Genomic DNA, 27,602 nt, shown 5'->3' on the forward strand with positions numbered 1-27,602 from the left:
TGGGCAACAAGAGTGAAACTCCATCTCAAAAAAAAATAAAAATATAAGTTGACTTCTCCTAGTTGAAGGTGAGGCCTTAGAGCCCGTTTCTTCAGTATTCTCTCACTACCACTCATCCTTAAGTCACCCTAAAGAACTCAGGGCTCATAATAATACCATTTAAAATCCACTGTCAGGCAATCTTGCAGAAATCTCCTTTAGTGTTAATGGCCTTCTCTTTAGAGTAGTAATTAATGATATTTATGTGTTTAATTTTTTTATATATGTATGCATGTTTTGAGACAGGGTCTCACTTTGTCACACAGGCTGGAGTGCAGTGGCACAATCATGGCTCACTGCAGCCTCAATCTCTGGGGTTCAGGTGATCCTCCCACCTCAGCCTCCTGAATAGCTAGGACAAAGGCACCAGCCACCACGCCTGTCTAGGGTTTGTATATTTTGTAGAGGCGGGCTTTCGCCATGTTGCCCAGGCTGGTCTGGAACTCCTGGGCTCAAGCCATCTGAGTTAATGATATTTAGACAGAATATTTAGAAATTTATATTCATTCAGTATTGAGTACTTATTATATACAGTGTTATGCTTGATAATGTGTTGAGGTTTAAAGCTTCTTAAAGAATTTAAAATCAAAGTGAGGTGATAAAACATTCAAATATTCATACACAGAAAAATAAAGTATATGATTTACGATAAAATGACCAGTATGGAAAGTGAACACTTAGTATTTGTAAGAAATATATGATGGGGAGCATTTTCCTAGAGAAGACAAACTTGAGCTAGACTTTCAATTGTTTAGATAGTAGAAGGGAAGATTGATGGGGAAGGGAACCCATGTAAGAGAATGGCACATGCAAAGTGAATGAGAATGCGCAAATGTTCTCTGGACCACGAAATCTACTTATAGTTTGCTACAGTCCTAATGTAGGCAATGGATTGTTGATGCCTAAGTAAATATTAAGGGCCTTCTGTTTCTGACTACCTGTATATATTACAACATTTAATCCTCAGCAACTCTGTGAAGTAGTTTTAGGCTGCAAACTAGTCTGTACTACCTCAGCCCATTCTTTCTAGTCCAAGCTAATTCATTCTAGCATACTGCTTTCGTCTCTGTTAACCATTTTCTTCCCCACATCTCAGGTAAAAGAGGACAGAGATACATGTGCTTGCTCTCTGTCTTTCTCTCTCTCTCGATATATATCTATATGTCTGTCTATATATATCAATATAGTTACATAGATACAAATGTCTATATATTCTTCTCTTAATTATCAGCACGTTTTTAGATTTCTTATTAGTAAGGCTCTTTAATGTATGGCTGATAAAAGCCATACGTCTACTTTATTATCTTAGGAAGAATGTAAATTATGCTATATATGTAAGTGACTATGGTTTTTAATTTCTATCTTTTTCTTTTAGTTGGCTGTCTGGAATTATACATATCTATAGTCCTCAGGTATGGGCTTGCTGTTTGCGATACATATTCAATTCTTCTGTTCGAGAAAGGCAAGTGATATTTTATTCTGTAGTACTTTATTTCGATCCTTTCCCCCATTCATAGTTTATGGTCCCATTTAAAATTCATGTAATGCCTTAACCTTTTACAATACTTGTAAATAAACACGTACATTAAGAAAAAACAAACGTTATATTAAATGAGAATAAAATCAGATTTAAAAAAGATGAGGTTGCAGTATACCTGGAAATACCAAGGAATTCACTTGCCTAACCACAGAACACAAACCTTTTAGGGGTGGAAAAAAACTGTAGAGATTGTCTACTGTAGCATCCTATTTTGTAATTAAGGAGGTTAACTTTCAGTGAAATGACTGCAAATGAGTTTGGATTTGTTACCTTACAGGTGTTTTATTAAGTTACACAGTGTTACTACTAATACACAAAGAAATACTTGAGACAAGATTTTTAATTTCTTCCTGAAACTGAAGCCTAAACATTGGAATTAATAGTTAGGGAAACTTTACTTTTAACCTCAACTCATTTAATAGATGAAGGTGAGAGACAAATACTGACATCTTTGTCAGTATTTGTCTCTCACCTTCTTTATCTATTAAATGAGAAGGTCTATTTTTATCTACCTTGGGTGGCTGTAAAGGACTTAAACTATATTGAAAAGGCAGTACAAGCACATAGTAATAAACTGACATATGTAAATATCTACAATAAAAGTAGATCTCTCTTCCTCCCCATTTCCCTAGACCCCATTCTCAGAGGCAATCACTGTAAAGTGATATCTTGTGCTTCCTTCCTGAAATAGTCAATATTTCAATATTCAACATAGACAAGTATCACCTTTTCCTGGCCTGTAAAAATTAAACCATAGCATCCTTTCTTTTCTTTATGTTGCTTTTTTTTGTATAAATTATACCTTGGAGATCATTACATCTTGGCATATACAGATTTAGTATACATATTTTACAACTGAAGAGTATATAATACATACTGTATTTTAAAAACTGGCCCTTTTGTCTTGCAGGTAGTGGTAGACTGAACATTTTATGCATACATCTTCATGTGCATATGCTAGTATATTTGTAGGATAAGTTTCTAAAAGTGTTTTTTTCTAGGCCAAAGAGTATGTAATTTAAAATTTGGTAGATATTGCCAAATTGCCCTTCAAAAAGACTGCACCAATTTATAATTTTTCCAGCAGTACACAAGAGTGCCTTTTTCTCTACCTGCACTAACACTGTGAAAGAAATATTTATTTATTTATTTATTGAGCACCTATTATATCTATTATGTTCACAATACTGGGGATCAGAGTAAACAAAATAAAGGTCCCCAGACCAGGCATGGTGTCTCATGTCTGTAATCCCAGCACTTTGGGACTTTGGGAGGCTGAGGCAGGAGGATCGCTTGAGGCCAGGAGTTCCAGACCAGCCTGGGTACCATAGCAAGACTCTGTCTCTACCAAAAAAAAAAAAAAAAACAAGTTAGCTGGGTGTAATGACACATGCCTGTAGTCCCAGCAGGAGGCTGATATGGGAAGATCGCTTGAGCCCAGGAGTTCAGGCTGAAGTGAGCCATGATTGTGCCACTGTACTCCAGCCTGAACAACACAGACCGTCTTAAAAAAATAAAATAGGCCAGACATGGTGGCTCACATCTGTAATCCCAACACTTCAGGAGGCCAAGGCGGGTGGATCACTTGAGGCCAGGCATTAGAGACCAGCTTGGCCAACATGGTGAAACCCCATCTCTACTAAAAATGCAAAAATTAGCCCGGTGTGGTCGAGCACACCGGTAATCCCAGCTACTCAGGAGGTTGAGGCAGGAGAATCACTTGCACCTGGGAGGCAGAGGTTACAGTGAGCTGAGATCACACCACTACACTCCAGCCTGGGCAACAAAAAAAAATAAATAAATAAAAAATAAAATAGTCCTGCAGAGACAGGCAATAAACAGAATAAATAAAATAAATAGTATATTAAAAGGCGATGAGAACTGTGGAGAAAAATAAAGCCTGAGAGGAGGATGTTGTGTGTCTGAATGATAGTGGCAAGTAAAGAGTTGCCATTTATTTATTTATTTATTTATTTTTAAATTTTTATTTATTTATTTTATTTTACTTATTTTTTTTGAGATGGAGTCTCGCTCTGTCGCCCAGGCTGGAGTGCAGTGGCTCAATCTCAGCTCACAGAAACCTCCACCTCCTGGGTTCAAGCGTTTCTCCTGCCTCAGCCTCCCGAGTAGCTGGGATTACAGGCATGTGCCACCACGCCCGGCTAATTTTGTATTTTTTCAGTAGAGACGGGGTTTCTCCATGTTGGTCAGGCTGGTCTCGAACTCCTGACCTCAGGTGATCTGCCTGCCTTGGCCTCCCAAAGTGCTGAGATTACAGGCGTGAGCCACTGCGCCCGGCCAAGAGTTGCAATTTAAATAGATGGTCAGGGAGGCCAATTTGAGGTGAGGAAGTAAGCCTTGTGGCTGTCTGGGGCACTGTCCTAGGCAAAGGATGTGTTAAGTGTAAGGGCTCTGGGTGAAACAGCACGTTACATCTTCAAGGAGCAGCAAAGAGGCCACTGTAGCTAGAGAGGAGTGAAGGAAGGAGAGAGTAGCTGGAGATGAGCTCAGAGAGGTAAGTGGAGGGCTGTTGTTAAACTTTTGACCTCTGCTAACCTGATAGATGAAAAATAATCTTTTCCAATGATTTATAACCTCATCTTCCAGGAACTGCCTAGTCACGTCTTTAGCCATTTTTCTCTTAGATTGTGTATATATCTTTTCTTTTTTTTTTTTTGAGACGGAATCTTGCTCTGTCCCCCGGGCTGGAGTGCTGTGGCGCGATCTCGGCTCACTGCAAGCTCCACCTCCCGGGTTCACGCCATTCTCCTGCCTCAGCCTCCCGAGTAGCTGGGACTACAGGCGCCCGCCACCACGCCTGGCTGATGTTTTGTATTTTTAGTAGAGACAGAGTTTCACTCTGTTAGCCAGGATGGTCTTGATCTGACCTCGTGATCCGCCTGCCTCGGCCTCCCAAAGTGCTGGGATTACCGGCGTGAGCCACTGCGCCCGGCCTGCGCATCTTTTCATATTGCTTGTGCTAGCAAGCTGTCTCTCTATATATAATGTAAAATACATAGATAAATACATATTTATAATATATAGCAATGGTTTTCCCCCAGATTGTCATTTAAGTTTAACAATATTTTTCGCAAACAGACTTACTGTTTTTTAGTCATATTTATTAATCTTTTTCCTATCGTGTTTAGAAAAGATTCACCCACTCCAGGTGTATTTACTGAAGTAAAAAAATCACTTGTATTTTCTTCAGATGCTTTTGGAGTTCTACTTTTAACATTTTGTTTTAACTTTTCAAGATAATTAGTTATATTTAGCAGAAATTAAATGTTAGTTTTAGTTCCTTTGCTATGATTTAGTACAATTATGTTTTATTATCAATTACTGATCATGCTTTAAGTTCATATTGACAGTAAATCCTCAGTAAAATTAATTTTGAATTGCTCCCTTTTTTTTTTTTTTTTTTTGAGACGGAGTCTTGCTCTGTCCCCCAGGCTGGAGTGCAGTGGCGCGATCTCGGCTCACTACAAGCTTGGTCTCCCGGGTTCACGCCATTCTCCTGCCTCAGCCTCCTGAATAAAATAAAATTTTTTTTGTAGAGAGGAGGGGTCTCGCTATGTTGACAAGGCTGGTCTCAAACTCCTGGCCTCAAGCAATCCTCCTACCTTTTGCCTTCCTAAGTGGTGGACCCTAGTTTTTGAACAAAAATTGCACCTTTTAGTCATTTTGTTAATTAGATTGGGAGACACATGAAGCTATTTGCGTGTAATCATGTTATCCTCATTAAATTTTAATTAAATGCCTTTTTTTTGTGCAGGGTTTTTTCAGAATCTGGAAATTTCATCATAGTTCTCTATTCTATGACACATAAGGAGCCTGAGTTTTATGAATGCTTCCCTTGTGATGGCAAGATACCTGACTTTCGGTTTCAGTTGCTAACCAGTAAGGAAACATTACATCTTTTCAAAGTAAGTGATTTGATTGCCTAGTACATTAGTGACTGTTTAGGGTTTTGCACTTTGGCAGTTTAAACCCAACAGCTTTTACCCTTTAAAATAGTAATCCAAACTATTATGCTTTGTTTACTTATAAATAATCTTATTAAATATTAACTTTATTCATTTATGGTTAAATTTTTTTAGTAAATCTGAGATCATATCTTCAACCAAATTACAATAGAGAACCAGAGGTTACCCACAGAATAACTTGCCCATGTTTTTCTAAAATCTTTGAAGAATATATCAGTTGTTCATATATCATTTTATACTTGTGAAGGTTAACTTTGTGGGATCTCAGTACTTTTCTTTGTCCTGATGTATTTTTTTATTTTTTTGAGATGGAGTCTCACTCTGTTGCCCAGGCTGGAGTGCAGTGGCGTGATCTCGGCTCACTGCAACCTCCGCCTCCCAGGTTCAAGTGATTCTCCTGCCTTAGCCTCCAGAATAGCTGGGATTACAGGAGCCCACCATCACACCTGGCTAATTATTTTTTTTTTGTATTTTCATTAGAGACGGAGTTTCACCATGTTGGCCATGCTGGTCTCGAACTCCTGACCTTAGATGATCCACCTGCCTAAGCCTCCCAGAGTGCTGGGATTATAGGTGTGAGCCACTGCACCTGACCGTGACTGTATTATTTTTAAAATGTGTGGGAATAAGAAATGGTTTTTTGTACTTAAAGGCCATTATTTATATTATGTATCTAAAGAATCAGAATGGATTGTTAGTATATCATCTAATAAAATACCTAGAAACACAACTAGATGATGATCATAGAAAAAGTAGATCTTTAGGCCAGGCGTGGTGGCTCACACCTCCAATCCCAGCACTTTGGGAGGCCGAGGCGGGCAGATCACCTGAGGTCAGGAGTTTGAGACCAGCCTGGCCAACGTGGTGAAACTCTGTCTCTACTAAAAATACAAAAATTAGCCAGGCATGGTGCCGGGTGCCTGTAATCCTAGCTACTTGGGAGACTGAGGCAGGAGAATCGTTTGAACCCGGGAGGTGGAGGTTGCAGTGAACTGAGATCATGCCGCTGCACTCTATCTAGCCTGGGCAACAAGAGCGAAACTCTGTCTCAAAAAAAAAAAAAGAGGAAGTAGATCTTTGAAACTAGGTGTCATTATATGAAAATATTCAAATGCTACTTTTCAATAACTTATTGATTATTTTAGGTCTCAGACTAATAAAAGTACATTCTTTATCAGAAAAATATTGAATACTTTTAAATAACCACATGTGTCCACTCAGATCTTATTTAATACCTTCTTTGAGATCATGTATATGTTATACATCTATATATTTATATAAATACTTATATATTTTAATATTATATAATATATACATTATATTACATATATAATATGTTATATATAAAAATATCTTAATATATATTATATACATTTTATATTTTATAGGTTATGTAAGCTATAAAGTTTTTGTATTTTAATTATACATATTTTAACTGAGATCTAATATTTTATTTCTGTTTTAGAGACATATTTATCATTTTATTCTTTAGATGGTATTCTCATTTCATAGTTATATTCACTGAATCTGTGATTATAACACAAGTGATTAACTTTTTTACTTATGTAGCAGGGAACTGGACAGTTTACAAAAGAGGGTTACAGAAATCAGAAGTCTGCCACTCCATCATCTAGTGTTTCAGAGCTACTTTTCATCTAAATAGAATTCTCTGGTGTTCTTATTTAAGTCAGATCTCAAAATATGACCTACTTCATTTCAGAATGTTGAACCTCCTGACAAAAATCCAATCCGTTGTGAACTGAGCGCTGAAAGCCAAAATGCAGAAACAGAGTTTTTCAGTAAGGCTTCCAAGAATTTTTCAATTGAGAGGTAAAAGATCTTTTTATTATTATGTGTATGTTTTTTAAAAAATTACATTTATTAGTTTTTGGTGAGTAATTAAAATAACTAAATTATTTCTGATGAAACGATTTTTTAAATCTTATGTACCATAAATGTCTTTGCTTTAAATGCATTCCTTTATATTCACTAGGAAGTTGCATAGTTATTTTAATGAAATGGCAACTCTAATATGGTTTTCATTTGGGCTGATGTATTATACAGGAAAAATACAAAAGTATTTGTCAAAAAATTATCTTGCTTAGCAAGAATCTGCTTCCTGTTTAGTTTAGTGCTTTCTATTTGTTCTTCCCTTCCTTATAAGTTTCTTATTTTAATATTTAAATTAAAGGTGGGGTCTCGCTGTATTGGCCAGGTTGGTCTCGAGCTCCTAGCCTCAAGTGATCCTTCTGCCCTGGCCTCCCAAAGTGCTGGGATCACATGTGTGAACCATCGTCCCCAACCCTTCGTTATAGTTTTAAATCTGGACCTATGAGATAAACTACTATGAAAGTAACTACTAGCTGGAGTGTGATGGCTCACGCCTATAATCCCAGCACTTTGGGAATCCAAGGCGGGCAGATTACTTGAGGTCAGGAGTTTAAGACCAGCCTGGCCAACATGGTGAAACCCCGTCTCGACTAAAAATACAAAAATTAGCCAGACACACTGGAGCGTGCCTGTAATCCCAGCTATTCGGTACGCTGAATTGGGAGAATCGCTTGAACCCGGGAGGCAGAGGTTGCAGTAAGCTGAGATTGTGCCACTGCACTTCAGCCTGGGCAACAGAGTAAGAACCTGTCTCAAAACAAACTCCTACCTAAAAAAAAAATTGTTTTAAAACTTCTAAAACACACTTGGAGAATATTAATTAAATAAAGTCTTGTGACTTCTTGGGTCAGTATATTCTACCTTTTGTGGTAAAGAAGATATTCTCGGCCGGGCCCAGTGGCTCACGCCTGTGATCCCAGTACTTTGGGAGGCAGAGGCGGGCAGATCACCTGAGTCTCGGGACTTGGAGACCAGCCTGGCCAACGTGGTGAAACCCCGTCTTTACTAAAAATACAAGAATTAGCCTTGCCTGGTGGTGCATGCCTGTAATCCCAGCTATTCAGGAGGCTGAAGCAAGAGAATCACTTGAACCCAAGAGGCACAGGTTGTAGTGAGCCAAGATCGTGCCACTACACTCCATCCTGGGTGATACAGTGAGACTCCATCTCAAAAAAAATAAAAAAGATATTATCTTGTACTAGGGTTCTCCATATTAACAGAAACAACAAGATGTGTGTATGTAGAGATATTTGTTTTAAGGAATTGGCTTCTGTATTTGTGAAGGTTTGGCAAATCCAAAGTCTACAGGTAGAGGCTGAGCACAGTGGCTCATCCCTTTAATCCCAGTACTTTGGGAGGCTGAGACGGGAGGATTGCTTGAGCTCAGGAGTTCGAGACCAGCCTGGGCAATGTGGCAAAACCCTGCCTCTACAAAAACAGAAAAGAAGTACAGAAATTAGCTGGGTGTGGTGGCACATGCCTGTAGTCCCAGCTACTTGCAGGGCTGAGGTGGAGGATCACTTGCCCAGGAAGTCAAGGCTTCAGTGAGCCATGTTCGTGGCACTGCACTGCAGCCTGAGTGATAAAATAAGACCCTGTCTCAAAGAAAAAAAAAAAAAGACAAAAAATGTCTACAGGTAGGCTGGTAGGCTGGACACCCAGGGAAGAATTGCAGTTTGAGTCCAAAGGCAGTCTGCTGGCAGAATTCCTTTTCCCTCCAGGAAGTCAGTCTTTATCTTTTTTTTTTTTGAGATGGGGTTTCACTCTGTCACCCAGGCTGGAGTACAGTGGTGTGATCTCAGCTCACTGCAACCTCCACCTCGCAGGTTCAAGGAATTCTCCTGCCTCAGCCTCCCAAGTAGCTGGGATTACAGGTGTGCATCACCACGCCCGGCTAATTTTTGTATTTTTAGTAGAGATGGGGTTTCACCATGTTGGCCAGGCTGGCCCCGAACTCCTGACCTCAAATGATCCACCCGCCTTGGCCTCCCAAAGTGCTGGGATTACAGGCTTGTGTCCCTCACCCAGCCAGGAACATCTTTACTGTGTTAAATTTTAAGACCTTATTCAACATTTTATTGAATATTTATGGAAGAAATAGCCAAACTAAGGCGACAATAGCAATTTCTTTAAGATTGTTATTAAAAGCTACTCAGAAGGCTGAGGTGGGAGGATCACTTGGGCCCAAGAAGTCGAGTTGGAGAGCTATGATCATGCTACGCCAACTGCACTCTAGCCTAAGTAATAGAGTGAAACCCGGCTTCAAAAAAAGTAATGTTAAAAAACCTTGTTTATTTTCCATTCTGGCCTAAGCTTTAATGAGGAACAGTCATTTTAAATGTTATCAAAATGTTTGTCTTTCCTAAAATACTGTTGTTATAACTATACAACCTGAAGTTTTTCCTTTTTTTCCCTGGGTACTAAAAAAGCTAAGAAATGAGGCCAGGCACAGTGGCTCACACTTGTAATCCCAGTGCTTTGGGAGGCAGAGGTGAGTGGATCACCTGAGGTCAGGAGTTCAAGACCAGCCTGACCAACATGGCGAAACCCTGTGTCTACTAAAAATATAAAAATTAGCTGGGCGTGCTGGCACATGCCTGTAGTCCGAGCTCCTCGGACACTGAGGCTCAAGAATCACTTGAACCTTGGAGGCGGAGATTGCTGTGAACTGAAGTCATGCTACTGTACTCCAGCCTGGGTGACAGAGGGAGACTCTATCCACCCCCCTCCCCCCCAAAAAAAAAGCTAAGAAATGGATTTTATTGCTCAGTGTCAACAGTTTTGTGTGTGTATTCATCTTAAGTACAAAACAGATATTAATCATGCCACAACTCAGGTATACAAAAGAATATAACTTTAAAAAGTTAGTAATTAAACTTAATATCTATTTTAAGCCCCTATTTATTCTACTGGATTATAGACACCAAATTTCACCTAATTCAAGGTTTCTTTATTCCCTTTTCTCTGGGATTATATATAATGTAGAGGGGACTAATGGTATGCCAGTACTGGTGATATGGGGTGACGTGATTCTCATCCGTCTGTGCTACAATCTGCTGAGGTGTTTTCATTTGCATCTGGTCTTTGTCAGATTTGTGCAAGTTCCTGCTACAACTTTTGACCCTGTTCAGGCCACTGGCTCTCTTGTTTCCTGTCCATGCTGCACTGAGCGCTTTGGAATATCATTATGTATCTCAAGCAGTCTTGGGTGTCGGAGAAGAGCTTTGTGGGACTGAAGACCCATTTCTGCTTAAACATAATCATGCAGACATTCTGATTGCTTCATTGTAATACCTTGTACAGAAGGAACTCTGTGAAGGTCTGCCTCTTCAGACAATCAGGGTTTAGGGCAAAAGGTCTCTTCTGCTGTTTGATTTTCAAACCTGCCTTGGAGTTCCTGTTGTTCTTCCTGCTAGGGAGGATTCAACTTGCATGAAACAGAATGCAGGGTGCTTTTTTAGGGATCCCATTAATCCTGAGCGCTGTTAGCTTTCATTCTGGCTTTTCTTTTCCCTAATGCATCCTATTGAGACTTTGTCTAGTGTAGGATGTAAAAAAGCCTGATGCATGTAGTATTCCAAATCTTTAGTCTTGAATACTAATTTCAGCTTTTAAAACTCGGTACCAGCACTCAGAAATTTTCTGTTTTGCTGGGCATGCCATCTGTGATACGATGAGTATTCCTGACTAAATGGGAGGGTAGTACCTTGATTTCTCAAAGTATTTTCCCGTCACAGATACAAGTACATAGGAAAATATAATTCCTTATTTGGTTTTCCTTTTTAATACAGAGGGTTTATAATATAGTGTGTTTAATAACCTTTAATACTGGATTATAAATTTTTTGACAGCAAGTACTAAGTCTTACTTGTTTCTATATTCATCAAAGTGATCAACTAGAGAGTGCCCAGTGACTTGGTTTATTGTGACATTAACAATACAAGGTTAAACTTGCTATGATCAGGTAAATAGGGTAGTTTATTAAGGCTGGCTGGTCCAGCTTCCCTGGTCAACTAACACTGGCCTGAAAAATAAAATAATTTGTGGTTGTCAGATACTAAATTAAATGATCTGAGTACTACTGCAACTTATTAAAGGACTTTTATTCCATTTCTAGAAGAAAGAAAACACTGGATTACCAAAGGCTTTTCTGGTCTCCCCTTCTATTCTTTAGGTCTTCCCAAAAGTTATCTCCTGGGAAAATGCCAATACCTGATCACGACTCTGGTGTTGAAGATGAAGATTTTTCTCCAAGACCAATTCCTAGTCCTCATCCAGTGAGTCAGAAGGTATCACTGATTTTAAAATGCATTCACTTTTGTGGTTAGAGACCTAAGTCTCTTCATAATACTACCTGAAACCTAAGTATCATTCTTAGATATATCCAGCTATTTCTATCTCTATGGTTATATCTATATAGAGAGATATAAGTATCTCACAGTTATATATAATAATTTATATTATATGTAATGATACATACATATGTGTAATATCTATGTAATAAGCATGTATGGTTATTCCTAGAGTAAACTGAGACGTAGATTGGTTAAGTTACCTACCCAAGACACACAACTAGTAAGTAGTAAAGCTGGGATTTATAGACTCAACATTATATACTGTCACTGGAGCTTGACATTGGTTTTTATCACTATATTCCGAGAAAACATTATACTTGCTTTCAGAGGTTAATTGTTAAAATTTTTGTCATAATTTTTTGATTGCTACCAACCTGTGGGTCATTTTAGAATTGTTTAATTGGTGTAATTACTTATTTTAGAAGAAAAAGGAATGGGAAGGATTTTTTTAAGTTAATATCAAATTATAACCAAATTCATCACAGCGAGTATTTTGTTTACTCTTTTTTGCTTTCCAACTCTTAGTTGATATCAATAGAAGGAATAACAGTGAGTGACTTCTTAGTGGAGAAATATTCTGAAACATTTATTGGAAGATTTTACTATTTAAGGTACATAAACATTTGCTGCTAGATCTGTGAAAACATTCTGCTTGTGACAATTTTATTTTTTGCAGAGAGGATTTAAAAAGTTGTATAAAACAGTTTCTCATATTGTGTTCTGTGATTTTAGCAGAGTTAGTGTTTTAATAAAAAGAATTCCATTATTAAATAAGTTTGGGAAGTGTTTAGTTTTATTCTTTTAGGGCAAGGACCTTGTTTATTTTGCTTACAATTGCATTCCTAGTGCTTAGTACATAAAACATGCCCAGAAAAAATTTACTGATGGTCTAAATAAAGAATGAACACTTGTTAATATGTAATTAGATGTAATTTGGGAAATACTGGTCTGAGGAAAGTAAAGTATACAGTTTGTCCAAAAAAATACTTGTTTCTATTTCTTTCTTACTTGTAGATTTCTAAGATCCAACCATCAGTTCCTGAACTTTCGCTTGTGTTGGATGGCAATTTCATAGAATCAAACCCTCTGCCTACTCCATTGGAAATGGTGAATAATGAAAATCCTCCTTTGATTAACCACTCGGAACACTTGAAGCCATTGCAACCCCAGCTTTATGATGAGAAACGCAGTCCAGAAGTTGAAGCTGGAGAGCCTTCCTTGAGAGGAACACCAAATCAGTTAAACCAGGATAAACCAGCTCTTTTGAGACACTGCAAAGTAAGACAGCCACCTGCCTGTAAGAAAGGGAACCCCCATACCAGGAACAGTGTAAAACCATCTTCTCATAATGGGCCATCTCATGATATATTTGAAAAGCTCCAAACAGTTTCTGCTGGAAATGTACAAAACGAAGAGTATCCTATAAGACCCTCCACACTTAATTCTAGGCAGTCTTCTCTTGCCCCGCAGTCCCAACCACACAATTTTGTTTTTTCACCCCATAATTCAGGAAGACCAATGGAACTTCAGATACCTACTCCCCCACCACCATCTTACTGTTCCACAAAGGTTTGCAGGTGTTGTCAGCATCATAGTCATATTCAATATAGTCCACTATATTCTTGGCAAGGAGCAAACACAGTTGGATCCATTCAAGACGTCCAGTCTGAAGCCCTTCAAAAGCATTCATTATTTCACCCAAGTGGATGTCCAGCCCTGTACTGTAATGCATTCTGTTCTTCAAGTAGTCCTGTAGCCTTGAGACCTCAGGGAGGTATGGACAGTTGTTCTCCCCACAGTAATATTGAACCATCGCCTGTGGCAAGACCGCCTTCACATATGGACTCATGTAACCCACAGCCTTGCACAGTGTGCATGCACACACCCAAGACTGAGTCAGATAATGGAATGATGGGACTATCTCCAGATGCATATCGATTCCTCACAGAACAAGACAGACAGCTAAGATTACTTCAGGCACAGGTTTGCTTGGTGCTTTCCTAGTTCTATTAATTTCTTGGTATTATGATTTCTTAAAAACTGGCACCTCTCCTCAGTAATGATGTTTTATAGAAGTATAGAATGTCAGAATTAGGAGGGACCTTGGAAACTGAATTCTAGGCCCTCTTGTTTTACAGGTAAGTAAAATGAGGATTAGAGAGAATAATTTAACCCAATGCCACGTCGCTAATTAGTAGTAGAACCATCTTATGCATATCCTAACCTACAATAGAATTGTATTTTTATTTTTTGCCTCTAATGAAAAGTCTGTTATAATTAACTAAACCTTTATATACAGCTAAATATAAAGTCTGGACAGTGGCTTATACTTCATCTCTAGTTTGTCAACCCTATATAATGCCTATCTGTATAGTTAGAGCCTTTCCGTATATCTATACTGGACTTATTCTACTTCTTGTATTCTGAAATGTTCCCTTTCTTCAGAATCTCTGTTGCAGAGTTCTTAGTCTTTTTTTTTTTTGGGATGGAATCTCTTCTGTTGCCCAGGCTGGAGTGCAGGGGCATGATCTTGGCTCACTGCAACCTCCGCCTCCCAAGTTCAAGCAATCTTCCTGCCTCAGCCCCGCTAGGGGCTGGGATTACAGGCACGCACCACCATGCCTGGCTAGTTTTTGTAGTAGAGACGGGGTTTCGCCATGTTGGCCAGGCTAGTCTCGACGGAGTTCTTTGTGTTAATTATATCCTTGCGCAGTGTTCAGTGTGTAAGTGTTGTCTTTTTTCTTCTTTCCTCACTGACGTCCTTCCTCCACATACCTACCCCAAAACAGTTGTTCCTCTCTTTCTCCCCAGCACCAATGGGAACAACCTGAAATGTAGTTTTAAATATTTTTCATGATCCTATAACTATGCAAATACATGTATAATGTGCGTATATACATATGATTTTTTTTTTTTTTTTTTTGAGACGGAGTCTTGCTCTGTCACCCAGGCTGGAGTGCAGTGCCACAATCTCGGCTTACAGCAAGCTCCGTCTCCCGGGTTCACGCCATTCTCCGTCTCCCAGGTTCACGCCATTCTCCTGCCTCAGCCTCCCAAGTAGCTGGGACTATGCCCGGCTAATTTTTTGTATTTTTTTAGTAGAGACGGAGTTTCACTATGTTAGCCAAGATGGTCTCGATCTCCTGACCTTGTGATCCGCCCACCTCGGCCTCCCAAAGTGCTGGGATTACAGGCGTGAGCCACTGCACCCGGCCATACATATGATTTTTAAAAAAATCTTTGTTTTATAAAATTGGAGTTATAGTGTTTGCATTTTATCAAAAAAAAAGACAATGACATTTTTCAAATCAGTGAAAATGCTTTGGATAGGAACACCTGAGGAAAATTTAGCTCTGCTGTTTTTTTTAAACCTAGGTAAATTCTTTGAAATTGTAAAGTATAATTTTTTAAAAAATTTTTACTTTTTTTTTAGAGAAAAGGTCTTACTATGTTGCCCAGACTGGTCTTGAACTCCTCAGCTCAAGTGATCTTTCTGCTTTGACCTCCCAGAGTGCTGGGATTATAGGTGTGAGTCACCACTCCCAGATAATGTAAAATATAAATTGGATTTTTACATTATAAACACTTAGCAAAAATTTGAATATACCTAAATATTTTTACGTTGAAAATAATTATTTCTCACTTATTTCCTGTCTTGTTCAAAAGAAGACTAATTAGAGGCTAAAAGGACCCATTATACTATTTAGAAATCTTAGTTACTTGGAATTTGTATACTTAAAATATAATATTATAGATCACAGGCCCTGGTCTAGACTATCTGAATCATTATATTTAGAAAATATGAAATATATAAAAAAATGCTTCTGTGTGTAAATACATATAGTATTTTCCTTATATATATATGAACTTAAATTTTTAGGTACCACTTTTTAAAAAGTATCTTGTACATTTTCTATATAAGTATATATCGAACTTCCTTACCCTGCATAGGTTTCTATTATGATGATATACAACAAATTTTCTAATTGTTCTCCTATTGATTATTTCAACCATTTAAAGCTTCTGCTATTGCAGACAATGCAGCAGTGAACATTCCTATATTTGCATCTTACTACCTATGTGCAAGTATCTCTATACCATAGATTCCTAGAAGTAAAACTGTGAAGCCAAAGGGAATAAACATTTTAAATGTTCAAAGATACCCAAATTTGTTCCTGTTCTAATATTGCAAATCTCATTTTGGTATAAGGGTTAAGAGAGTGGGCTGTGGTACCAGACTCCTTGGATTCTGATCTGGTTTGTGGGTAGTGTAAGTTATATGATCATGAACAAGTTACCTTACCTCATTGACTTCAGTTTTCTCACATACAAAATAGGGTTATACATAAGTTGTATGGAGTTCTTTTGTTTTTTGTTTTAATTTTTTTTTTCAGTTGTTCACATGTATGGCGTAGTTGTATGGAGTTCTGAGGATCTGAATGAGTTACTAGATAAAGGTGTAGAATATTGCTGACATATAGTTAGTGCTCAGTATATGTTAACTATTACTATTATTTCACTATTATTATCTTAGTTAATGGTATCACCTCTGATCTCGTCACTCAGGCAAAATTCTCAGGAGTCACAAACCCAGGCTCTGCTTTGTAGATATATACTGAACTTAACTACTCTTTACTGTCTTTCCCGCTACCAACCTAATTCAAACCACTGTCTGATGACACCTTTACATACCACTTCCACCCAGTACTATCCCCTCATGTTTCCTATACTTGGAAACACCATACCGTCGTTGTTTGTTTGTTTTCCCCACACCATCTTTAAAGCCCGGGTCAGATTGTAGCACTCTTGCTTAAAATCCTCCAGTGGATTTCCATTGCAATTAGAATAAAATCCAAATGCTTTACCTTGGCCCTTAAAGCCCTTTATGACTTGTCTTTCTCTGCAAACTCATCTCTTATCACTGTCTTCTGTGTTCACGACACTTCAGCTGTAGTGCTTTTTTCTTTAACTTTTTGTTCTTTAAAAATGCCAAAACATGTTTATACTTTAGGTTCTTCAGCTTTTGGTTCCCTTTGCCTGAAAAATTCCTCCTTGGGCCCTTCTAATGGCTATTTCCTTTTCATCATTCAGGCCCTTAATCACGTTTTTTTGTTCTATTTGTGATAGAAAGCTCCAGGGAAGGAGCTCACATTCATCACTGTTTTCTTAGCACCTTGAATAGTACTTGATGTGTAATCGTTGCTTAATACATAGTTTGTTACTTGAATGAGTGAAAATGGCTGCTGGAAAGGCTATATCTATTTATTTATTTATTTTTCTAGATGAGATGAATGATGCCAGATTATACCAATTTAATATCCCCAAACCAAAACCATTTTTCCACATCTACATGTCCAACATTAGGCAAACTTAAATTATTACCAGTCTTAGAAGATTTTTTTTTTTTTTTTTGAGGCAGAGTTTCACTCTTTCACCCAGGCTAGAGTGAAATGGCATGATCTGGGCTCACTGCAACCTCTACCTGCCCCCCGGGGTTGAAGCAATTCTCCTGCCTCAGCCTCCCAAGTAGCTGGGATTATAGGTACCCACCAGCACGCCTGGTTAATTTTTGTATTTTTAGTACAGACAGGGGTTTCACCATGTTGGCCAGCCTGGTCTCGAACTCCTGACCTCAGGTGATCCACCTGCCTCGGCCTCTCAGAGTGCTAGGATTACAGGTGTGAGCCACCATGCCTGGCCTAGAAGTTGTTTTAATTTACATTATATTAACATATGTAATTGATTATTTTATTATTTATAAGAGCTCATTGTATATGAAGGAAATTGGTCCTTTATCATATATATATGTATATGTATATGTATGTGGTGTTTCTTACAGTTAGTCTTAAGTGTTTTGCATTTTAACCATTTGTTTTGTACAGAATATTCCAGTTTAGATACAGTTAAATAATGTAGGCCAGGTGCAGTGGCTCACACCTGTAGTCCCAGCACTTTGGGAGACCTAGGCAGTTGGATCACCTGAGGTCAGGAGTTTGAGACCAGCCTGGCCAACATGGTGAAATCCCGTCTCTACTAAAAATACAAAAATTACCTGGGCGTGGTAGTGGGCGCCTGTAATCCCGCTACTTAGGAGGCTGAGGCATGAGAATCGCTTGAACCTCAGAGGCGGAAGTTGCAGTGAAGTGCACTGTACTCCAGCTTGGGCGACAGAGCTAGACTCTGTCTCAAAAAGAAAAAAAAAAAATATCAGTCATTCTCCTTCTGGGTTTTATGTTTAGAAAAGCCTTCTTCCTTTCAAGATTATACAAAATTTATTCTTGGCTGGGCCCAGTGGCTCATGCCTGTAATCCCAGCACTTTGGGAGGCCAGGGTGGTTGGATCACTTGAGCCCAGGAATATGAGACCAGCCAGGGCAACACAGTGAGACTCCATCTCTACAAAAAATAAAAAAGAAATAACTGGCCATAGTGTTGCGCACCTGTAATCCCAGCTCCTTGGGAGACTGAAGCAGGAGAATTGCTTCAGCCCAGGAAGCTGAGGCTGCAGTGAGCCAAGACCGTGCCACTGTACTCTGGCCTAGGCGACAGAGTAAGATCCTGTCTCAAAAAAAAAAAAAAAAATCTTATTTATTTATTGAGATGGAGTCTCACTCTGTCGCCCAGGCTAGAGTGCAGTGGCGCGATCTCAGCTCACTGCAAGCTCTGCCTCCCGGGTTCACACCATTCTCCTGCCTCAGCCTCCTGAGTAGCTGGGACTACAGGCGTCGGCCACCAAGCCGGGCTAATTTTTTGTGTTTTTAGTAGAGACGGGGTTTTCCCATGTTAGCCAGGATGGTCTTGATCTCCTGACCTTGTGATCCGCCCGCCTCGGCCTCCCAGAGTGCTGGGATTACAGGAGTGAGCCACCGCGCCCAGCAAAAAAAAAAATCTTTTTAAAAAATTCTCCCTCTCCCTTCAGGATTATATTTGTTGATTCTTTTTTATTTAAGTAAGTTTTTTTTTTTAATCAGATGACTGGACTCACATATTTATTTAATAAATACATATCTTTTTACGAATGATTTAGAGATGCTTTTTGTTGTTGTTGTTGAGACAGAATCTTGCTCTGTCACCCAGGCTTGGAGGGCACTGGCTCAGCTCACTGCAACCTCCGCCTCCCAGGTGCAAGTGATTCTCCTGCCTTTATCACCTGAGTAGCTGGGATTGCAGCAGTGTGCCACCACGCCTGGCTAATTTTTGTGTTTTTAGTAGAGACAGGGTTTTACCATGTTGGCTAGGCTGGTCTTGAACTCCTGACCTCAGGTGATCCACCTGTCTCGGCCTCCCAAAGTGCTGGGATTACAGACGTGAGCCACTGCACCCAGTGAGAGATGCATTTTTTATTGTATAATGAAAGTATCATATGTTTGCATCTATTTCTGAACTATATTCTGCTCCACTGATCTGCCTGCCCCCCACCACTTGTTACTGTTTGATATAATCACCCACAGCTTTATATTTCAATATTCCAACTTCAGTGACTTTTTTTTTTTAATGGAGAAGATGCAGCTTGAGGAGAGGAACTTTAAAAAATAACACTGAAGTCCTGCCAAACGATCCCTAAAAGTTCTGAGAAAGAGGCGGGGTGTGGTGGCTCACCCCTGTAATCCCAGCACTTTGGGAGGCTGAGGTGGGTGGATCACGAGGTCAAGAGATCGAGACCATCTTGGCTAACATAGTGAAACTCCGTCTCTACTAAAAAAAATACAAAAAATTAGCCTGGCATAGTCCCAGCTACTCGGGAGGCTGAGGCAGGAGAATGGCGTGAACCCGGGAGGTGGAGATTGCAGTGAGCCGAGATACGCCACTGCACTCCAGCCTGGGCGACAGAGCGAGGCTCTGTCTCAAAGAAAAAAAAGAAAAGTTCTGAGAAAGAAAGAATATTCGCTGTTTCAAATGTTAAAATGCGCTATAGAATTCTAGTGATTAATGTTTTAAAAACACTGGGTGATCAATTTTAGGACCTGAGTGTGTGTAATGTCTTTTATTGTACATTTCCTATGTGATTTCCATTGTTATTAATATATCCAATTTCAACATGGGCAAACATGGGCAATTCTGATTTACCTTTGTAATAATCTTGTGTGATATGTTCAGTATATGGTATATGGAGTCAGAGAGTCAGAGTATACCTCCAATCTAACTTTTGATTTATAAGTGAAATAGGAATATAATGTTAGTTTGAAGTATTAACCGTTCACACTTTTTTACATGAGTATCAACTTATGTATACTAAGCTAAACACCTTTATGTATTGCTTTTAAATGTATACTTAAAGGCTGAGGTGGGCGGATTGCTTGAGTCCAGGAGTTCGAGAACAGCCTGGGCAACATGGCAAAACCCCATCTCTACAAAACATGTGAAAATTAGCCAGGCAGGGTGGTGCATGCCTGTAGTCCCAGCCACCCCAGGAGGCTGAGGTGGGAGGATTCATTGAGCCTGGGAGGTTGAGGCTGCAATAAGCCATGATTGCACCACGGGTGGGTGACAGCTTGGGTGACAGAGCAAGACCCTGTCTCAACAACAACAACAAAAAGTATACTTAAAGTGCTTCTTAATAACTAGTGATAATGGCTTTTTATATTGAATAAGTTTCATGGTATGGTCTAGTTGAAATTTGAGAAAATAGACTTAAAAGTCAGTTTCTTATAACTAGGGCGCTTTGTAATTCATTATTAAACTGCTGCCAGTTTTGTTGATTACTTCCCTGCCAGTTTAAAGTATGTTTTTAATTGATACAGATTCAGCGTTTGTTGGAAGCACAGTCTCTGACGCCCTGTTCCCCTAAGACAACCACTGTTGAAGATACAGTGCAAGCTGGAAGACAAATGGAGTTGGTTTCCGTGGAAGCACAGTCTTCCCCTGGCTTGCACATGAGAAAAAGTGTAAGCATTGCTGTGAGCACAGGTAATTTCAGTTTTTTTTAATTTGTAAGGAAATTGTTAAAAATGCTTTTCATATCTGGTTTTTGAATTTTATGTTCAAATTGGTGCATGGTGCAGTAGGACCAAAACCAAGGTGACGAGAGTATGACTTAAGTTTTTGTGTAATTTTAGTCTTTGTGAAATAAAACTACACCTGCAAACTGCATAACATGATATAGTGTTTGGTTTTGCTACTTTTCTAGGCTGGACCCAATTCTTTTTTTTTTTTTTTGAAATGGAGTCTCGCTCTGTTGCCCAAGCTAGAGTGCAGGTCTCAGCTCACTGCAACCTCCACATCCTAGGTTCAAGCAATCCTCCTGTCTCAGCCTCCCAAAGTGTTGGGATTACAGGCGTGAGCCACCACGTCCATCCAGTCTTGGTTGTATTAATTTATTTTCATAAAATCACCCAAGTATCAGAGTAGAAACCATTTTGACTAGGATTTACTTTTTTTTTTTTTTTTTTTTTTTTTTGAGATGGTGTCTCACTCCGTCACACAGGCTGGAGTGCAGTGGCATAGTCTCGGCTCTCTGCAACCTCCGCCTTCTGGGTTCAAGTGATTCTTCTGAGTAGCTGGGACTACAAGCGCCTGCCACCACACCTGGCTAATTTTTGTATTTTTACTAGAGATGGGGTTTCACTGTGTTGGCCAGGCTGGTCTCCAACTCCTGACTGCATGATCCACCCACCTCAGCCTCCCAAAGGGCTGGGATTATATTATAGGCATGAGCCACTGCACCCAGGCTACTTTTTGGTTTTAACCATCTGTTTAAATCATTATTATTAGCAATATTCCCCAAATTATAGAATGCCTATGGCTCGTGGTACAAAAGATGATTTAGGGTGTTATACAGATTAATATTTATATTTTGTAAATATATCTTTTCCAATACTCATAGGTATAAATACAATAAGCATATCAAATCTGTGATTTTACAGAAATAATGTGGCTCAGTAAAAAAAGTTAATTTAAAGAAAGAGTAAGTAAACAATATTACATGCAAATAGCTCTGAAGATAGGTGTAAGTGGTTCGTAAAGATTGAGAAGTAGGCTGGGCGCAGTGGCTCATGCCTATAATGTTTGCACTTTGGGAGGTCAAGGCAGGTGGATTGCTTGACGCTAGGACTTCGAGACCAGCCTGGTCAACATGATGAAGCCCCATCTTTAAAAAAAATACAAAAATTAGCCATATATGGTGGCGCACACCTGTAGTCCCAGCTACTCAGGAAGCTGAGGTGGGAGGATCACCGGAGCCCAGGGACGTTGAGGCTGCAGTGAGCCGTGATTGTGTCACTGCACTCCAGCCTGAGCAACAAAGTGACACCCTGTCTTAAAAAAAAAAAAGAAAAAAAAGATTGGGAAACACTTGATTTTTTTTAATACCTGCCTGATATTACAGATATTACACATGTCTGATGCATCACCAATATAGTCTTTTAAATATTGCATTTAAGTGTCAAAACCAGAGAACCTAGGGATTTGTATTTTATATATTATCTCATATTATTAAGAGCAGCAGTTTTCAACATGCATACCCCATCCCACAGATCATATTCAGAACCTTAATATGTAAAGCAAATCATTTCAGAGCCACCCTTCTTGAAAAAGCAGAACCCAGAATGTGCCCTTCCACCCGACCCATCCCCCAGTGTTTTGTCTTTCTGTCTTCCGCCTACCTCTTCCTGGCATTTCTGAGGAAATATAATCTAAAAACTCAGTTCTAAGTAATTGTGTGTGTGTGTGTGTGTATATATATATATTTTTTTTTTTTTTTTTTTGAGCCAGAGTCTCACAGTGTTGCCCAGGCTGGAATGCAGTAGCACAATCACAGCTCATTGCAGCATTGACCTCCTGGGCTCAAGTTATCTTCCACCTCTGCCTCCTGAGTAGATGGGACTACAGGCACACCACCACACCTGGCTAATTTTTTGTAGAGACAGGATTTCTTCATGTTGCCCAGGCTGGTCTCGAACTCCTGAGCTCAAGTGATCCTCCCGCCTCTGCCTCTCAAAGTGTTGGGATTACAGGCGTGAGCCATTGCACCCGGCCGATATGGCTATTCCTAACAAAGGTTTGGCAGAGTATTATTTTTAAAGTTGAATGTTTGTTTCAGTATCTTAAATTATTTAACCTCTAGGTGCTAGCTTGTTTTGGAATGCAGCAGGTGAGGATCAAGAGCCTGACTCTCAACTGAAGCAAGATGATACCAAAATTTCCAGTGAGGACATGAATTTTTCTGTTGATATTAATAATGAAGTCACAAGTCTTCCAGGTAGTGCATCTTCATTAAAAGCAGTCGATATTCCCAGTTTTGAAGAGAGCAACATTGCTGTGGAAGAAGAATTTAACCAGCCACTTTCTGTATCCAAGTAAGGTCTCTTTGATTTAGTCTTTCATCCTACTTTCAAAAAAAAAATTTTTTGATAGACAAATAATAATTGTATATATTTGTGGGGCACAATGTTTAGATGCATGTTTACGGTATGGAATGATTAAATCAGACCAACAAATCTATCACTTCACATACTTAACTTTTTCTGTGGTAAAAACATTTAAAGTCTACTATTAGCAATTTTGAAATATACAATGCATTATTATTCATTACAGTTGCCGTTCTGTTCAGGTTTTTTTTTTGTTTTTAATTCTAATTTCTTTAAAGTCTTCTAACTCAGAAATGATATATTTTCTAACTGGTATTTTCATTTATGTCTTTACTTGATATGATTTCTATGTAACCGACAACTCTGAGCCTTCTAGAACCATTTCCAGATGTCAGTCTTTGGCTATATTAATAGTCTGGATAAATCAGAAATCAGAAGAAAACTTCAAAAATACACAAGCTCAGGCCTCACCCTAGAGTTTCTGATAATATTGGGTTCCAGATACAGATGGAGAAATTTTTTTTTTTTTTTTTTTTTTTTTTGACGGAGTCCTGCTCTGTTGCCCAGGCTGGAGTGTAGTGGTGCAATCTTGGCTCACTGCAATCTCCGCCTCCCGGGTTCACGCCATTCTCCTGCCTCAGCCTGCCGAGTAGCTGGGACTACAGGCTCCTGCCACCATGCCTGGCTAATTCCGTTTTTGTATTTTTAGTAGAGATGGGGTTTCACCATGTTAGCCAGGATGGTCTCGATCTGACCTCGTGATCTGCCCGCCTCGGCCTCCCAAAGTGCTGGGATTACAGGCGTGAGCCACCACACCTGGCGGAGAAATTTCTTTTCTTTATTTTATTTATTTATTTATTTATGAGACGGAGTTTTGCTCTTGTTGCTCAGTCTAGAGTGCAATGGTGCGATCTTGGCTCACTGCAATCCCTGCCTCCTGGGTTCAAGTGATTCTCCTGCCTCAGCCTCCTGAGTAGCTGGGATTACAGACACCTGCCACCATGCTGGGCTAATTTTGTTTGTATTTTTTTTAGAGATGAGGTTTCGCCATGTTGGCCAGGCTGGTCGTGAACTCCTGACCTCAGGTGATCCACCCACCTTGGCCTCCTAAATTGCTGGGATTACAGGCATGAGCCACTGTGCCTGGACTGTTTTATTTTATGTATTTATTTTTTGAGACAGAGTCTCACTTTTTCACCCAGGCTGGAGTGCAATGGCACTGTCTTGGCTCACTGCAACCTCTGCCTCCCAGGTTCAAGTCATTCTTGAGGCCCAGCCTCCCAAGCAGCTGGGATTACAGGCGTGCGCCACCACGCCCAGCTAATTTTTGTATTTTTAGTAGAGATGAGGCTTCCCATGTTGGCCAGGCTGATATCGAACTCCTCACCTGAGGTGATCCGCCTGCCTCAGCCTTCCAAATTGCTGGGATTATAGGCATGAGACACTGTGAGATGAGGAAATTTCTAGATTCTCCATATTGCCATTATATATAAAAGAGTCTGTTTTTGAGTGATAGAACCTTAATATTTGTATATGAAATGTTATCTGAGATTTGCTTCAAATTAATTCTGTGGGAGAATGAAATGGCTAGGAGTATAAATGAAATAAGGTTGGCTATTTGTTGGTCATTTTTGAAACTGATTGTATATGGTGATTTGTAAAATAATTCTCTCATGTTTGAAATTTTTCATTATGAAATTTTCCATTAAATAAGGATCGTAGGCCAGGCTCAGTGACTCTTGCCTGTAACTGGGCATGGTGGTACACACATGTAGTTCCAGGTACTTGGGAGGCTGAGGCAGGAGAATTGCCTGAACCCGGGAGGTGGAGGTTGCAGTGAGCCGAGATTGTGCCACTGCACTCCAGCCTGGGTGACAGAGCAAGATTAAGTCTCAAAACAAAACAAAACAAAAAACGGATTCTAAAGTAAATTTTTTTTTTTCTTTTTAGATACGCGCTGTGTCGCCCAGGCTGGAATACAGTGGCGCAATCTCGGCTCACTGCAACCTCAGCCTCCCAAGTAGCTGGGACTACAGGCACAGGCCACCACACCTGGCTAATTTTCTTATTTTTGGTAGAGACAGAGTTTTGCCATGTTAGCCAGGGTGGTCTTGAACTCCTGACCTCAGGTGATCCACCTGCCTCGGCCTTTCAAATTGTTGGGATTACTGGTATGAGCCACTGCACCTGGCCTAAAGTAATTTATATCCTCAGCAAATTTGGAAACAAACTCAGCAAATATTTGAGTTTCTGGTATGTGCTACCACAAAACTAGACACTACATATCAAATACTAGGTTAGGCAAAGCTCCTAACTTTATGGAATTTAACCACATGAGCAGCAAATAACATAATTTCATATAGTGACAACTGCTCTGAAAAAGTAAACTAGAGTGATCAAGTGGAGTGTAACTGGGATGGTAGCCTGGGAGCAAGGTGTTATATTAGGTAGAGTGGTGAAGGAAACCATCTCTGAGGGGGTGACATTTGAGTAGTGACCTAAATGTTGAGAAGGGGCCAGTCATGGTAATATCTGGGGATGAGTATTCCAGGTGGAGGAAAAAGCAAGTGTAATGGCAAGTGTGAGTTTAAAAGTTACAGAAACAAGCATGAAAGCCAGTGTGGCTGGACATAGTGATTGAGAGGGAGAGTATAGGAAATGAAGTCCGAGATACAGGCAGGAGCCAAGTTATGTGGGGCTTTGTAGGATATAGAAAAGAATTTTTAATTTATTGCATGCTCATTAAAGCTAGTGGAAGATTTTAGATAATGGAGTGTTATGATCTGATTTTCATTTTTTGAAGACCATTCTAATTGTTTCGTGGAGAACTGAAGGATGTTAAGAGTGGAAGTTAAGATACTAACTAATTAATAAACTAAATACCAAGTGAGATGAAGGTGTCTTGGACTTCTGGAATTCGTGGAAGGGATCAGGTGTAGGATAAATTTTGAAGGTAAAAGAAAAATGTAGGTATAAAACATCCCAGGATAATAGTACATGAAACAGTTTAAAGAGGTTAATTTGAAATTCGAGACCAGGCTAGGCAAAATAGTGAGACCCTGTCTCTATAAAAAAATATTTTAACTTAGCCGGGTGTGGTGGTATGTGCCTGTAGTAGTTCCACCTACTCAGGAGGCTGAAACAGGAGGATCGCTTGAGACCAGAAGTTTGAGGTTGCAGTGATCTATGATAAGTGCCATTGTACTCTGGCTTCAATAACAGAGTGAGACTCCATTTATAAAAATAAAAAAAGGTGAACTAGTAAGGTGACATGGGGCAGGCAGTGGATTACTTTTTAGAAATTAATAAGCCTTGTGATATTTGACATTTTAAATCATTGTGATTACAATAATGGCTAAGACAATAAACATGTCCCTTCAGAAAACTACAGAGGAACATCTCCTTTTAGTATAGTATATGTTTTAATCATATGATTCAATTAAGCACTCATTGTGTGTGTCACAGTATACAGAAAAGCTCTTTTGTGTATGTTAGATTGAGTTCCTGCAGGGTAAGGATCATAGTAATTTCCATATTTTTAGAATTTGCTGGGCTTGGTGGCTCATGCCTATAATCTTAGCACTTTGGGAGGCCAAAGTGAACCGATTGCTTGTGCTAAGGTATTTGAGACCAGCCTGGGTAACATGGTGAAACCCTGTCTCTACCAAAATTACAAAAATTAGCCCTTGGTCCCAGCTGTTCAGGAGGCTAAGGTGGGAGGATCACTGGAGCCTGGGAAGTTGAGTCTGCAATGAGCTATGATCACGCCACTGCACTCCAGCCTGGGTGACAGAGAGAGACTGTTTCTTTCTTATTTATTTATTTTTTTTGAGACAGTCTTGCTCTGTCATCCAGACTGGAGTGCAGTGGCGCAATCTCAGCTCACTGCACCCTCCGCCTCCCAGGTACAAGCGATTCTCCTGCCTCAGCCTGCCAAGTAGCTAGGATTACAGGCACCTGCCACCACGCCCGGCTAAGTTTTGTATTTTTATTAGAGACGGGGTTTCTCCGTGTTGGCCAGGCTGGTCTCCAACTCCTGACCTCAGATGATCTGCCCGCCTCAGCCTCCCAAAGTGCTGGGATTACAGGTGTGAGTCACCATGTCTGGCCAACTCTGTTTCAAAAAAAGTAATTAATTAAAAAAAACTACAGTTTGACCCAGTATCTGGTTCCCCATGGGGTGAGCCCCAAAGTAGGTCTGCAGTTTATTTGGAATAATTATAGAAACTGAGGACAAAGAGGAGCAAACCATCGGATCTTTATTTATTCTCCTTAACTCTGTAAACTTCAGACTACTTTCTAGAATAATGGGGGTTTTCAGATTGGAATTTTAAAAAATATCCAATCTTGCGGTGTTTTTTTTTTTTTTTTTTTTTGAGATGGAGTGTTGCTCTGTTGCTCAGGCTGGAGTGCAGTAGTGTGATCTTGGTTCACTGCAACCTCCACCTCCTGGGTTCCAGAGATCCTTCTGCCTCAGCCTCTCAAGT

The 27,602-nt window shown here is 39.6% G+C and overlaps 1 protein-coding gene across 14 annotated transcripts in view; it reads left to right on the forward strand.

Moving 5' to 3' along the window:
* Positions 1–27,602, forward strand: part of STIL (STIL centriolar assembly protein) — an 81,463-nt gene that overhangs the window by 38,879 nt on the left and 14,982 nt on the right. For all 14 annotated transcript variants that reach the window (XM_063656533.1, XM_063656543.1, XM_054488867.2 and 11 more), the window contains 7 exons: positions 1,415–1,501; positions 5,355–5,505; positions 7,286–7,395; positions 11,630–11,744; positions 12,825–13,793; positions 20,551–20,716; positions 22,872–23,103. In XM_063656533.1, coding sequence (XP_063512603.1) covers positions 1,415–1,501; positions 5,355–5,505; positions 7,286–7,395; positions 11,630–11,744; positions 12,825–13,793; positions 20,551–20,716; positions 22,872–23,103 — 1,830 coding nt within the window. The remainder of the gene's footprint in view (positions 1–1,414; positions 1,502–5,354; positions 5,506–7,285; positions 7,396–11,629; positions 11,745–12,824; positions 13,794–20,550; positions 20,717–22,871; positions 23,104–27,602) is intronic.

Source organism: Pongo pygmaeus, chromosome 1 (assembly GCF_028885625.2).
Source record: "Pongo pygmaeus isolate AG05252 chromosome 1, NHGRI_mPonPyg2-v2.0_pri, whole genome shotgun sequence".
In the NCBI taxonomy this organism is placed as follows: Eukaryota; Metazoa; Chordata; class Mammalia; order Primates; family Hominidae; genus Pongo; species Pongo pygmaeus.